The following is a 15,777-nucleotide window of genomic DNA, read 5'->3' as shown; positions in this document are numbered from 1 at the left end:
CAAGCCCTTCAAACGGAGGAACGCTTCCGAAGTGTTGCACTCCGTTGTAAAGTAGTGAGTGTGTATGTGTGTGTGTGTGTGTGTTGGCCTGTGCGTGTGTGCAAAATTCTGCTAAAAATACTTTTCATCGGCTTCCGCGTTGCGATGGGCCTCCGGACGAAGCCAATTGGAATGTGCATAAAGGGGGCGAATTGGGCGAGAACGGCGAGACTGGTGTCCTGTTTCGGTGTGTTCAATAATTGCTCCCACACGCTCGAGTTGATTTGTGAAGTGCTAACAACTGTTGAGGCTGTTCCGTTGAGTGCATTTGAAGATTGCTTTGAATCGATTTGGTCAGAAGACAGAATTGGAGCATGATCTTTCAAATCACGCTTAGCTCACGACGCTTGTTAGATGAAACAAGATAGAAGCGGATCGTGACATGTGGCTGTGACGTCCGTATCGCTCATCTGTAAAGTCGCAACTCTTCTTCCCTAGTGGAACAGAAGTAAGGTTTTAAAATTGGTTGTAGTGGTGGACGCTCCAAAACGGAACTACACGGTTCCGACTTCGTGTTCGGCATCGATTAATGAAACCGATACCGAAATCGATACTGGAACCGACTTATCTGTTTATTAATTTATTTTATTCAATTATTAAAGGTGCACCTATGGCCCAACAATATCACAGATATAACTAAGCCGAGGAATGTATGTTCCGGAATTAACGCATCGGGACAAAGAGGAGTTCCAATTCGGGTAGCATAATAAAGTTGCGTAAAAGAGAAAGGGAAGATCTTGAGCATTGAAATGGGAAATGGGACAAGCAGGATGATAAAGCGCCTATTTTAGAAAGTTCTAAGCTAAGTAGTCGACAACGGATATGGTATGGTGGAGACCAAACGAACCTGCGGTATGTTCTCGAGTGGTAACAACGAACCTAACACCTACAGAAAGTCTTAAGACAAATCAGATCTTTAACTCGACACCTAACCGAAGGATTAGTACGACATTAACGTATATTGACGTAAAGCACCAATTTGTCGTCTAACCACACACCGAGGTCTTTGATAGATCAAATGCGAACCAGTTGAGAACTACATTTAGACTAGTTATAGAGAGCTTTGTACGAAGAACGACCAAACAAATCAATGGTGAGGACATAAACAGTGACCATCCCAACAAAACGAAGCCGAAAAATTGTCCAGCATATTCAGGAGGAAACTACAAATGTAAGCTGAGGTAAAAAATGCCATCAATCATATATCATATCATATATCAATCAATCATATAACACAACTATTCTGAGAGAGCACGCTTCCTTTAGTTACGCCAGAGAGACATTACTGCAGCCGATTCTGGAAACATTACTGGAACTGGATATCAATAACACTGGATGCTCTATGACTGAGAGGCATCTTTTGAGATGAAAATGTTTGCAATTTTGTAGTGCTATTTAAATTGATGAACACCCTATGTTCTGAATTACATTCCGATTGAAATTTCGATAACTTATCCCGGATCTACTCTCCGCAATTCTTGAAAAAAACCAGAAGCCGGAATCGATTCCGACCAAAACTTCAGTTTTCCCATCACCAGCGTGTTGTGGATGCTCGGTCAGCGTCGACTTCCCCAAGCGTTTCGAGTAGAAGTTAGTCCGAGCATGCTTTCATCTCGCAACGAGCGTCAGCAGGTGTGAACACACGTCGGGAAACACTCTCGTAAAGTGTGCTTACGACGTTCGCCGAGACTAAGCGAGAGAGAGAAAGAGAGCGAGAGAGAAAGAGAGCAGGAAAGGGCGACGCGTAAGCGAGAGCGTACGACTAGGAAAGGTGAAACAGTCTCACTGTTACCCTCCTATTGTCGTTCATCTTCTTCATAGTCCACGGCCCAGTTGCTCGTGCGCAGAGGACTCATCTTTCAGACAGGCTTGGGTGGTGTTTTTAAGCCTAGAGCTTCACTTCACGACGTCCTCCATTCTGTCATCGGCATCGGCGTGTGTGCGTTTTTTGTGTGTGTATTCGCTTCTAGCGTAGCCGCACGCGGACGTACTCTACGCCAGAGGTTTCGCACGCGCGCACAAACACACACGGTGACACGGGCTCAGTTCGGTTCGGTTGCGTTTTTCTGCCTCATCTCGGCAAGACCAAATCGCGTGACGGCATGTCGGTGTACGCCAACGTGTCACTGCTAGGTCCCGCTGGATGCTAGCGCGTTTCGTGCCAGTACGCTCCAGCGGCTGTGCGGGTTTGTGCAAGTGCAAGGCGGGCGTAAAGCTGTTCGCTGATCGTGTGTTCCGTTGAGCGTTAAATCAATCTCTGCAATCAATAATTTCCACTGGCAAGCAAAAACAAAAAAAGAAGGGACCAAGCCCCGACAACAGCAGGAAAGACGCGTCAAACCGACCAACAGCATCAGCGAGGGCGTTGTCATTTCGGCATTCGCGTCACACGTGTAAAGTTACACAGTCTACGCCATGTCGCGTTATTCAAGGTGAGTTGTGCGACGGCTCTGCCACGCACCGAACACAACGCGGACCTGTGCCCGACACTATAAATAGTATTCTTCGTGTGCATCTGCGTCTTTTGCTTGCGTTCTTCCAATCCGGGACTGACCACCTTTGCGTGCCGATCGATGTTTGATTGTTTGTAAAACACTCGGCTGGTGTTGAGGAGCCTGGGAGGAGGCAGCATAAGGTCTTGTGCGGGAATGCATCCTCAGGCATTCATAATACTATTAGAATGTTTGGGTAAATTTGCTTCTTGCAAACTATTCCCCAAAGATCTTACTGAAATCACTTCTTCTGAAGTCAACGTTCGCTCTATTTCCATGGTTCTTTCAATTTTCATTCAAACAAACAAGAGCAAAGCATTTAAGCGTTCCCATAATACCAACGAGACCACACGCATTTGTAGCAGTTCGGTGCATCGGAATGACAGCGGGCACAACATTACCTCGTAGCACTCGCACTCCACCCAACCACACGTGTGAATGCCAACGTGTTCCACAAAAACACACACACACACAGGATAGGCATGGTCCATTGGTGGTCGGTTTTACAAATTTCCAAAGCTAATGCCCACCTAATCTGCTCCAAATAAACTTCAAAATCAGGCTTGGCAGCACACCAATCAACGCCAGTTTTTGGTCAGAAGGAGACCCGGCTCGGATCTGGTTCCGTGGACGTAGTGCACTACCAGTTGGACGAACGTGTTGGAGGCGTAGGCATTAAAGGATTGTGAGTCCGAACCCATTATCACCTGCGGAGTGCATTTCGGCGCTGCTCGTGCAATCGTGTTGCTGCCTCCCGGTCCCGGTAGGTGTGGTTCACCCTTACTAATCGAACGTCAGTTGTCAGAATGTATATGGCCCATGTTTTAAATCCCTGGGAGTGTCGGTACCTCACCCCCTTGTGGACAGTGTTCACCCGTAATCGGTCGTGAAGTTGTGCGCCAGCACTTAATTATGGACAATTTCTACAAGGGCGTTCCATCCACCCTTCTCCAGGCATGCCGATGTAATCCTAGCCTGGATACGTGTCGAGCGCGTTTTGGTTTGTTTCTTTCAATTTGTTGTATAGTGTGTCCGAGTGTGAATGTTTCTTATCGCTGTGTTGGGCAAGTGTCAAGCTAGATGTGCTCGGGTTTTCCCCCCCTTATGTGACAGGTATAGCGGGTGCGAGGAAGACTCTTGCAAGAACGCGGGAAGAATAAAAGTGTAATTATCACAGTGTTCTGGCTACTTGGGAGCATCGTAAAAAGTGAGTGGCAAAGAGGAATCACCATTAAAAAAAAAAAACCTCCACGATCCCCAACTCCAACCTCCCCCGGTGTGTATCCGATTATGACCCACTTTGCGACGCCCTGCAGCAAGAGAAAATCACGCTCGGCGTGGCCCCGACTTTTCGCACCCCGCGCAACCACGGTGGCGGGCAGTGTGTTTATTTATAACCACTAAGTATCCCCATCCACACACATGCAGGCCGGCCGACACATATACACAGCGAGATGTCTAGATAAACATATTCATAAACACCCGTCTCTCGAGGGGCAAGCGCTCGGTTTGTGTCGAGAGCAAGGGGGCAGGCAGGTTAGCTCTTAGCTTCGGAATGTTGCGCGTGCGGACGGGCGCAGGCGAGGAGTTTTGCCTGTTCGAATTTTATTGCCCGGCGGAGGGATGTTGTTTTGTTGTTGTTATTGTTATTGCTCGTTTATACGCTGCGTGTTATGGGTGTGCGCGGTACACATATAAACGTCATCGTTTCCAATGGTTCCCTCCAAACGAGAGGCGTCTTAATAGGCTGTTTGATGTTTTGCGAGGTTCTATTTGGTAAATCAATCAGCTTCTAGCGTATTGGGCAGAGGCTGCCGTAGCACAAAACTATTCCAAAACATTCCACAAACCTTGTCAATACCTCAGTTATGCTTTGCTTATTCACTCTGTGTGAGCAGTCCATTCTTAAATGTGTCTAAATCATCTTCTACTTCCGTATCCTACCACGGCAAGCATTGTTTACGCACCCAAAACCACGTTGTTTCGTGCCTCGCCATTTCACTCACCTGTCAAACCTGTTAGTGCGCCCGTGCACACTAAGCACAAAGCGTCGGCACAGGTGGACAGACTCTGTCAGACACTTGCCGTTTTTGCAACTACTGCAAAACCGAAGCCAACCGAGCTTCTACTAACTGGGAACGCTTTGTTTGTGTTCGGGTGTTTTTTTTATTAATAAAAAAACACACACCATTTTAAACACATCAACGAGCGAGGAGGTTGGTGGAAAACGGAGCTAACGACGACCTTTGACAGCTTCGTCCGTGAGCAGGAAGACAGCAATGGAACCAAGCCATTAATATGGAAAACGTGCCCGTTGCGATGGCCGTTAGATTTGATTTGCTCTGTGTATGCGTGACCAAGTGCTGTATGTGTGGGAGGGTGTTTGTGGGCACGTGTGCAAATTCCCGTGCTAGAATCGATAATGCACTTATTTCCATCTTCATCAAGGCAGGGGGGGCACCGGAGGTGTAGAATAAATTGAAAAGAAAATTCCGAAAGCCTGTCAAAGACGACGGCGGGTCGTGTTGCCCAAGCCGAAGAAGCGTAATGATGACAGACGGACACTTTCCCTGCGTCTTCCATAGCAGTAGCTCTGTGTGACCGGATCGTGTTTGTGTTGCTTTACTTGTGGGAAAACATCTTGGCAATTATCTGGAGCAATCGCAAGCGACGCTGGAAAAGCCCGCGCACAAAGCACAGCTTGTTCGCTGATTGGGATTGGTTTGTTTACTTGTTTGCTCACATTTGCTCCCTTTTTCTTTCGCCCTTTCCATACCACATCTTGCGCGTGTTTCCCTCCAGGGACGATCCGCGGTCAATTTTCTTCAGCGGCAGCAGCTCGACCCCGCTGCGCAGCTACGCCGGCTCGGACCTGCTCAAGCGCACCACGGCCGGGGCGCCCAGCTCGCCAAACCCGTCGACCAGTCCCACGCCATCCACCTCCTCCGCCACTGCTCCCGGTGGGGAGCCCAGCGGCAAGCCCGAGCCCGTCGTTCGCATCATCCCGATCCTGTACCCGGCCCAACCGGCACGGCTGATCGGAGGCACCAGCAGCTACGGAAACGCTGCCCGGCCCAGCCCACCGGATGGCCCGGACGGTGAAGCGGACGCACCAGTGAAGGGCAGCGACGCTCCGACACCGTCCCAACCACCAGCAGCAGCGGCAGCAACACCGGCCGCTCCCACCGCCACCACCGGCATACTGAAATCGCCAGTCGCGGGCCAGGCACCGTCCGGCGGCACCGGGACACCGTCGCGTGTCTCCTTTTCAGCTCGACCGACCACCAACAGCAAGCCAACGATGGCCGGTCCGAGCGGCACCGGGAACGCGAGCGGCACCGGGAACGGCGTCCACGGCCGAACACTGCCGCTGGCCAAGACGTCCCGATCGGGCGTGGTGGAGCCGCCGCTGGCCGCGCCGCCCGTCACCGAGCCGACGGCGGGCGGGCCGCTGCACCCGGCGGAACCGACGGCTGGAGCGGGCGGGTCCGCCTGTCGCATGCAGCTCGCGCTGTACGGCTGGCGCAAGAAGTGTCTGTACGCGCTCATCTTCGTCCTGATGGTGATGATCATCGTGAACCTGGCGCTGACGCTGTGGATCATGAAGGTGATGGAGTTTTCCTCGGTGAGTGACGTTCCAGAGATAGTTTTTTCATTGTTAAGAGCAATTCATGTCGCAAGGCTAACTCCAATCTTAAATGAGCCCAAAGTTAAGCGTAGCAGTCATGTGAATATTTCAAACGTTGCTCCATAAAAGCACATGATCGTGTCTTTAATATCCACTACAAAGCAAGAACATTCAGTGCAAAACGCCTAAAAGTATGTAAAGTAAGTCTCATAGCATGTTTTTTATAACCAAATTTGTCACTTTTTGGCAGGATGGGTGAAAACTTTTTTTCAAACAAGCTTTCTGGAGGCTTGACGAATACACAAAACACTTTTAAAATCTGCATTCAGGAACAGAAGCGATAACAATCAGCCTTCTAAATTCATATACCTTGGGATAAGCCCTGAACTTTCTGGCTACGAACTTAAAACGGACAGGGCCCCATTAACAGATTTTTGGTAATCGTGAATTCTTGTACAAGGACTAGATTGTGAACAAGGAGATAAATGTATGAAATATGTTATTATAAATGTACATTGAGTTACGAAACGATCCAACTGAACAAATCCCTTATTATTAAATTAAAAATGTACTAATGTCTAAACATTGCATACCTTCCGGCGTCAATCTAGAATACTGAACGTTTAGATACATCGCAAGAGAATATGTAAGTTTTAATGCATTAAGTATCCTCTTCTTCATCTCATTGCCATTATAAGAAGAGATTGCTTACCATTATAAGAAGTAAGCATTTATACGATAATTGTTTCGATCGCATAAAGAACACATACACCTGTTTGTTTCCAGTCATCTCACTGCCATCTCTCGATACATGAGTCTTTTCACTAAGCGCCTAAACTTATGCAGCTCTAGCAACAAAACGACTGTTTCTAAGCTGTTATCGGCAGTGTGCTGTAAAAATGGATTATTACTGAACCCTGAGTCCAAGAAAACACACCACATCGAAGAAAAAAAAACAACTCAGGAAGGCCTAGAAAGATAACAGCCCACACCACCGTTCACTCCCGTCTATCAAACAATCTTTTAAACCTGTCTTGAAATAGTTCCACAGCGCGCTCGAGCACACGCTTGCAAAGCTGCTCCAATTCCATCCATCCGTCCAATTTATCTCAATCTAAAAGATTCAACCATGCTGCTGTTGGTGCTTCGCTCCCATTGCCGGCTAGTATTCCCAACTTCCAATTCTTCATCGGCAAACAATCAACGTTGGAGCCGGCTCAGCCACACAAGAGGGCTTTCTACCTTTGACTTCCTCCCGCTGACTGCCAACTGCTTGCTCCAACTCAAACTCGTGTGTCCTGGTATGGCACCTTTCCCCCCAGTGTTGGGTCGGCAACAAACATGAGAAATAAAGGAAGGAAACACCCCGCAGCAAACTGCCCACAAAATGATAGGTTAAATTGAAACTTTCACTTCCATTTCGGGTCACTTCAGTTCGCCGATGAAGTGTCCATCAAGCACCGTCGACCTTTTGCGCCTTGCCGCACCGGCTCGGGACGGTCTTCGTAAACACACATGCACGCATACACATCACATGCTAGAATTGGCAGCAAGTGTAAAGATCATGACACGTGTTTATTTATTTATTTCCCTTCCGACGCCCCGAGCGCCGTTTTTCTCCGGTGTGGCTAAACGAGTGAGAATTTCGTTCTACTGTTGGTTTTTTTTTCTTCTATACTTTGTGATTTGTTTTCCCAACTCCTTGCGGGTGTTTTTCGCACTCCGAAAGGCTCGGAATAACTTGCGAAGGGGTGAATGGGAAGCGATGGCGCTGCGAGGCCGCCAATTGGGGTGAAAGAAGTTTGATTTCTCACGACCTACAGCAGGCAGCCGGGGCCGTGGCTTGGGCTGATGTTTAACTTCGACCCCTTCCCGCACGATTGCCCTTGACACAGTGGTTTGGGGCATGATGCCGCCCGCTTTGGGGCTGATGGCAGGTCTGATGGTCTGTTTATTTAGCTGATTAAGTTGTTTTCGGTCGGTTTTTCGGGGGGAGAAGCTATTCTTTCACCCTCCAGTGTGCAGTTCGCAGGCGGATAGAAATCAAAAATGTCAGTTAGCCAGTTACGTTTACTTTGGGCTCTCTTTGGGAAAAGGTGACTTCGGTGCGTGTACTTTGAAGCCCGTTTTTTGGCAAAGGGCCTTTCGGGTTTCTTCGGCACGCAACGGTAATCTCTTCTCCCACTCACATCCGGCTGACTTGTTTTTCCCTCTCGCTCGGTTCGTCCGCAGAATGGTATGGGCCAGCTGAAGATTGTGCCCGGTGGCATTCAACTTACAGGACAGGCGCTGGTGCTGAACACGCTGCGGGCATCTTCGATCCGCTCGAAGCACGGACAACCCATCTCCGTCGGTAAGTTGCCGCTCGATCGGCGGGCTGAACGTACTCCTCGATAACAGGCTGAGTGTTGGCTTTCCGTGCCCGCAGAATCATCGCGCAATCTGAGCATCAACACGCGGAACGCGTACGGGGCGGTCGAGAACCAGCTGTTTCTCGGCCACGACCGGCTCGAGGTGCTGGCGAACCACTTTCGCATCACGGACACGCACGGCACCAACCTGTTCGCGGTCGATCGGGACGAGGTGATCGTGGGGGCCGGCTCGCTGCGGGTCGAGGGTGAAGGTGGCGTCGCGTTCCGGGACTCCATCCAGACGCCGCTGGTCCGTGCGGATGCCGGCAAGGATTTAAAGTAAGTACCCGCGCAAACGTCCCGAGGACGGTGACATTGGGAATGGTGGCTGGAATGAAACATCAAACAAACTGTTCCCGTTTTCCGTGCGCAGGCTAGAGTCACCGACGCGATCACTGGAAGCGCGGGCCACTCAGGAAATATTCATCCAGTCGCGGGCCGGCGGCATCGAGACGACCTGCCTCAACGATCTGAAGCTTCACTCAGTGGCCGGCAGCGTAAGTATACCTTTTTGGAGGAGGGGATTTCATTTCGATTTGATAGCAAAACAGTGTTGAAATTGAAATGCCTATGAACGCCTAGATTTATGCCATTCACGTAATTTTAGAGCGCCTAGATCTATTCAACTTACATACCATAACATCATGTACAAAGATTGCGCCGCGTTTATTGACTCGTTCAACGAGATGTTTGGTTGAAGGATAAAAGGCATTTTTTACTCAATTTGATTAATGCACCAAATAATCATTTTACTAACATTCGTATTTATACATTTGTTAAATTCATGTTTTGTTCAATATTCATAAAATGACCAAACGAAAATAATGATTCAAACTAGAATCCAATAAGCACGACAGTGACCGCTATTGCTAAACAACGTCATCTTGCATACAATTCCATTATGTGATCTATTAAACACTTGAGCAAAACCATTCCTCATTGATATAATAATCCAACAACGCCTTGATTTATGCAAACTACATAACATAATATAACAAATCCTTAATCTATGCAATACACAAAACAAAGATATCAAAACAGCGTATAAACAATCTGCATCGCATAAGGTAATAAAGCCTAGAAATTTTTTTTTAATGAAATGACATTGCCTGAATCTATGCAATCCATGTAAAAAGATATAGCAACGTCTCTATCTATGAAATAAACACATCAAATGAGGTTTGTAAGTGGTATAACATGTAGCAGATGGACAAATTCCCTTCTCATAAAACTAAAACATCACTAGAAAACACTGAATGGTACCTTTTAAGCGTCGTTTGTGGATAAACGCCTAAAGGTACCACTAAAAACGATAAACATGGCGTTTTTTTGCTCCTAACACGTTGCCATTAAGTTGAGAAATCGTGATTCTTAGCATTAACACTCTCACATCGTCTACAACTGTGATTTTATCTTTCCTCTTCCTTCGCACAGATCCGGCTCGACTCTAGCGCCATCTACATGCCGAACCTGAAGACGGTGCAAACGGTGGTGGGTGGCGGCAGCGGAGGCCTGCTGGCCGCCTCCGCCAGGGGCGACGGCGCGGGCAAGATCTACCAGCTGTGCGCCTGCTCGAGCGGTAAGCTGTTCCTGGCGGCGCCCAACAGCGTCTGCACTGCCGACGATAGCGCCATCTGCAGGTAATACTAGTGCCGGTGCATGTCATAATCGCCACACGGGGGCGTGTTAGTAGCAGCAGCAGCAGTAGTAGTGGCACAAAAGGAGGGGGGGGGGGGGGGTCAAAACTGACAACACAACACACACTAACATACTCAGTTTAGGTTTACTCGAATGCAGAATCACACCTTTTCGCCCCTTCCCGTCCCCGAGTTGCCTTAACAGACGAACGAATTGACAGACACAGTTTAAGAAACAAAACACAATAAGATGTTTAAAGGTTCCCAGCCTGAAAGACACGCATGGGCACCTGGTACATCCTTGCATGAGCTTACACTGGCGCTCGACGGAGAGGGAAGCTAAAGAGAGAGAGAGAGAGAGAGAGAGAGAGAGAGAGAGAGAGAGAGAGAGAGAGAGAGAGAGAGAGAGAGAGATAGAGCGAGAAATAAAGAGGGAGAGAGTGATCATCTGCAGAAGCTGTTTTTTTTTTGGTTTGCCAACGCCAGCTAGAAGAGGTTAAGTTGCTTCGTTCTTCTTACCAACTCTGTACTATCTTTCCTCCCGGGAGCCTGATCCCTCAAACCCCCTACCCCTCCATCACCCCTTTTGTACCCCCAAGCTCTGCTGTGCTGAACGGTGCCACAAAGAGGATGGCAGACGAAAAAGATTAAAAATAAACCCCAAAATAAAAAGAAAGATAAAGTAAAAACAAAAAATGTTATACTCTAGCAACCAATTATGCGTACACTTAGAGGAACGATTATATATTATATATACATACCTTAGCAATGAAAGATAAGCGTTACAATAGAGCTAGGAGCGCCCACGGTGCGGGCCCGACGATATCAATCAATACCGTATTAGCGTGTTTCAAATTTTTCCGGCAGCAGAGCGAGCAGGCAGCGAGGAGAAAAGGGCGAACAAACAAACAAACTAAAGAAGAAAAAACAAGGGAAATCAAATCCGCAAGCAAGGGCAGGGTAGAAACCGAAGGTCAAGGGCGCATGATAGATAAGAGCAAATTTAAATCAATTATCCCCAAGATACAATAATCATCCCCCGAGCGCGAAGAAGGAGTTGATCGCATCCTGCAATCTCCTCCTCTCCCCTGTGAAAACGCCATTTTCTTTTGCTGCTCGTACAATATAAGATACATATCACTAACTGTAGCGTGTGTGTGAGCGCGCAAAACGAGAGCAGCCTAATGACAGAGAGAGAGAGAGAAAGAGAAAACAACCGGCACAAAAATTGAAGAACGAAACTGCTCAAACCAAACCGTAAACACACGACACGACAAAATCACCTATACATTCGTACACACACACATACGAAAATCCACACAGCCTACACGATACAAACAACAAAGAATGAAGAAAATATGACGATATTGATTCGACCTGAATACTGGCTATGCAGCGAAACAAGGCGCCATGTTTGAGTGTGTTAAAGTTGAACAAAAAAAAAAAACAAACAAACAGGGTTCGAAGGGGTTACACACAACATACCGAAACGAACAGCCGCTGAAGTGGGAAAAAAGAACAACAAAAAAAGCTAATAAAAAGGTAAATAACAAACGAACAAAACAAAATCTGACCACCTAAAGAGTAAAAATCGAGAAAGCCCGAAAGAACCTTTCCACCGTCTCTGTCAACCAGGCTGCGCGCAGGTGGGTCGAGAAAATGGACACGAATGGTTGAGTTGAGTGACGGGCTAAACGGCTTTCGGTGCCACTGCTGTCAAACCCGGAAGCGATCCCGTCCGTCATCTCACTACTAATTTGTGACAGTTCATTCACTGTGCGATGCGTTTACAGGTGCGTCTCGATTACTCGTCCGTTTCCGTACGCAAGCGAGCTGAACGTGATACGGAGAATGTCAGCGCAGCGCAGCGCTGAAACGCTGGCTGACAGCCGGGACATTCGCATCTCGTAAACTCGTTAAGTTAAGCCTGAACTCCACCTCCCGGGCTTTGCCGTCTTGCTTCCTGCGCTCATTACGAAATGAAACGAAATGGCGGGATGCGGCGGTTGGGGTTAGAAGCAGCATCAAAAAATATTTCTATCCAATGGCAGCATACCTGCACTATCCGCTCCTCCTCCTCCTCCTGCTCCTTGCAGTTCTCTTCTCTTTGTATGCAATGCCCACTCGTCCTTGAAGCAGGAAGCGTGCTCTTACAAATGGTTGCCCACTTCATTCCTGCCCTCTGTGCGCTCTAGTTGCCCCGTCTAACCGAGATCTTTGTATCCGATTACACTTGCCCTCTCACCACACACACATACACTCTTTCTTTCGTCTCACCCAATCTTCCTTCGTTGCGGCTCCAAGAGAACGATGGAAAAGCGGCAAACAAGCTGAATAAAAATCCACCCAGAGTCCCGAGCTCGGAAAATGATGAGCATATCGGAAACCCATCACGATTGTGCTTGTGCAACCCGGATCTTGCCACCCGTGCTCTCTCTCTCTCTCTCTCTCTCTCTCTCTCTCTCTCCCTCTCGCCCCACACACACAGAGAAAACAGCTGACTGGTAGTAGAAGGGCAGAAAGAAAAAGAGAGAACGCTGGTAGCGGGGCAAGGAAGCGAACACACTGGTAACCGCAGATGACAGCCCACGGCTCTCGGTTTTTGAGGTTGCCTCAACTCCCGTTTCTTCAACACGGGCATTGGAGTGAAAAATAGTACATGTCGCACAAGGGCAATCATTTTCCGTTCGCTTCCGACGGTGGATGGCCGAGAGGGGCTGAAGCGGACGGTTGTTTGTCTCGCAAGAACGACAGGTCGAAGGCAGCAGTCGAGATAAACCACAGGTAAAGCTATCGTTTCTTACAAATCCAAAATCCGCAATTGTGCAATGTCCAGGCGGTTGGGAAACTGGTCGCATAAAAATACGCTGTACACAACCACTCATGCTATCTGTCTCTCTCTCTCTATCTCTACCTTGTTCCTTCTGTACTCTTTTTAAAATAAAAATGAATTAATATTGAATCAGAGTGAGAGTCCAAGTGAGAGTCCAGAATCAATGAAGATCATGGTCGTACCCGTTTCATCTCAAACTCGTGGCGCAAAGCAGTTGCAACGTTTGGTGCCGTGACCAGGAGGGCGCTTGGTAAACACTCCTGTTCTCGTGGTTGCAACACGATCTCTACTTGTGTGTGTGTGTGTGTGTGTGTGTGTGTGTGTGTGTGTGTGTGTGTGTGTGTGTGTGTGTGTGTGTGTGTGGTGTGTGAAAAGAGCGGATAAAAAGGGGAGGAAGCAGCCATGGGGCAGGTGATTGGCGGAGATATGACATGTCTTCCTTTTATTCTTTCTTCCTGCACTCCCCCCCCCCCCCCCCTCTCGCATCGCGGTCCATCTCCCAAACAGACAAAAAAAAAAGACCAGGTAAGTGGGAGCGGGAGCGGATGGGCACGGCAACAGACAAAAGCCGCACGCCAGGGCACTGCTAGCTTTGATTCTCTTCCAACATACTGAGCGAGGGGAAGGAGCGAGGGCCTTGATGGGCGTTTAGCGGTGGAAGCGGCGAACCTAAAATGTGTTTCAACCAGAAACGTAATATGCTTCCAGTCAATGTCAGACGGCAGGCGTGTGTTTCCGGCGACGGTGAAGCTGAGGGTCGCTCGGTTGGTGGGGGTGCGAGGCCTCGCCTTGGTGTGCACCAAAAACAAAAACAGCAGCAAACACAATGAAAACGGGAGGGAAAAATGACTCCCACTATGACAGGTGCTCGACGGTCGAGAGAGAAAAGGATTAAATTTTAACCGAGAAACAACAAAACGGCTGCCAAACGGCTGCTGCTCCTTGTGCCGCTCGTGGATGCGACACGCTCTTGCCCTGATGCTTGCCCAGCAGCAGAAGAAGAAAAATATAGAAGAATAAGAAGCAGACGAAGAATGAAAGAGCGATGAAGCATCCGGTAGCGGGAGCGAAAGGAACCGTATGCAGCTTGCTGTTGATTCAATGCACAAAAACCCACCCACACACACACACATACACAGCTCATGCACAGAGCCATTCGGAGAAAAACATCCTCCAGCCAGGGTAAAGGACAGGTGTAGCCGGCCCCAGCTGGAGGCGGGCATTTTATAGGATTCAAAATATTCCAGTCCCCTCCTTCCCGCTTGCCGCACCAGCGGCGCTCGGCGCAGGAAAGTGTGTCGTCATCAAACACCACAATAGATTTTGAAACCTCCACCATTGCGCCATCCTCTCGCAATCAAACCGCAATTTTGGTTTCCTACCGATCCCACCGACGTATGGCAACACGGGAAAAACAACACGAACCGGATGTATGTGTGTGTGTGTGCGTTGGGTTTGGCGTTGTGATGCCGATGGAAAATGGTGCCGTAGTTTCGCCTCTTTCCGAAATTGTGTCTACCAAACCGCTGCCATCTTCACCAGCATTCGGCTCATGCTTCGTCATTAATCCTCTGCCTGATGCACTCTACCTGCTCTGGCCGGTGTAATTCACTACGCACATCGCAATGAATTGGTGTGCGGTGTGCTGCAAGAAGGTTGACTAGTTTCGAGAATAATCAAACGCACACAACCGGTGGTTTATCATTTTTTTGTTAAAGAAGTTGTTCAATCAAAAGAAAATGAATTTGCAACATAGTTTGACATCAAAAAGGTAATGAAAAATAGATCGCCTGCATGTATGCAACGTGCTGGACAAAATGGTATTTATAAGAGGTATTAGAAAAAAAAAAGATTTCAATCCTAATAAATTATGTACAGAGAAACACAAGGAAAACGTCATCAACCCGCACAACAAGCAAATACATTTGCAAGTCCATTATTCAGCCATGCCACCGGCTAGTACTGCGGTGTTTTGTCGGCTGGGTCCCCGTAGAACACGGCAATGCCGTTTTCTTACCACACCGTTCCTTTCACTATTACCTTTATTATCTCCACACACACACCCTTCGTTCACCCTCCCACTCCCCCTTCATTACCCCACATTATGCATGCAAGCTGATGTGCGATCACATTTTGCTAATCCAATGGCCGCTCCAGGGTAATTGAGCGTACGGAAATGCAACGAATTTGGGAGGTTGAAACGATTCAAAGCCACGGCCACTTGTCCATGGGCATGGCTTTTTGGCGTTGGCACAACAGTGCCCGGCACATTTGTTTTTGTTGCATCTCTCGTTCTTCTTAGTATGGTAGAATTGGTTTGCCGGTGAGCAGCTTAAAGCTCTGATATTTAATGCTTCATTTAATAAACTTAACTCCTTGAAGTATGCAAACCCGCACAGAAGCTGCTTTTGTGATATGATTCATACTTTTTCTACACCTGCAATACTTTGTGGGATTTAAGATACATAAATTACATTGTAAAAAAATAAATATGAATCCTCACCTGCGTGGCAAAGCGCCTGAAGGTATGCAATGTGATAAATCGTTTAAAGTTTTACTCATTTTGCTGCATCCTTTCGGGGATTGGAAAATAAAATCCTACAAGAAAAAAAACCCATTACTCTGGTTGGAATAATGCGCCTAAATGCATGCAACCCGCTGTACCTTGTTGCTGAACAGTCCTGCAGCAGGCAGCGAATTGGCCTTGTACGTTTAACAATCGCATTAAATTTGACGA

At 48.0% G+C, this 15,777-nt stretch overlaps 1 protein-coding gene across 1 annotated transcript; it reads left to right on the top strand.

Annotated features, from left to right (window-relative positions):
* Nucleotides 1-1,822: 1,822 nt before the first annotated feature.
* Nucleotides 1,823-11,716, top strand: LOC121593862 (delta-sarcoglycan). The gene is made up of 6 exons (XM_041916612.1): nucleotides 1,823-2,471; nucleotides 5,334-6,156; nucleotides 8,392-8,512; nucleotides 8,588-8,849; nucleotides 8,944-9,067; nucleotides 10,005-11,716. Exons 1-6 carry the CDS (start codon nucleotides 2,455-2,457, stop codon nucleotides 10,212-10,214), a joined length of 1,557 nt encoding a protein of 518 aa, XP_041772546.1. The 5' UTR covers nucleotides 1,823-2,454; the 3' UTR covers nucleotides 10,215-11,716.
* The last annotated feature ends 4,061 nt before the right edge of the window (nucleotides 11,717-15,777 follow it).

Source organism: Anopheles merus, chromosome X, assembly GCF_017562075.2.
Source record: "Anopheles merus strain MAF chromosome X, AmerM5.1, whole genome shotgun sequence".
Classification (NCBI taxonomy): Eukaryota; Metazoa; Arthropoda; class Insecta; order Diptera; family Culicidae; genus Anopheles; species Anopheles merus.
The sequence above is the reverse complement of the archived record's forward strand: the minus strand, read 5'-3'. Positions and strand labels throughout refer to the sequence as shown.

What these genes read in the sequence shown, in the direction of transcription:
- LOC121593862 (XM_041916612.1), top strand. An exon ending in GATGCCGGCAAGGATTTAAA is followed by an intron (nt 8,850 to 8,943) that starts GTAAGTACCCGC and finishes TTCCGTGCGCAG; the next exon opens with GCTAGAGTCACCGACGCGAT. An exon ending in TTCACTCAGTGGCCGGCAGC is followed by an intron (nt 9,068 to 10,004) that starts GTAAGTATACCT and finishes TCCTTCGCACAG; the next exon opens with ATCCGGCTCGACTCTAGCGC.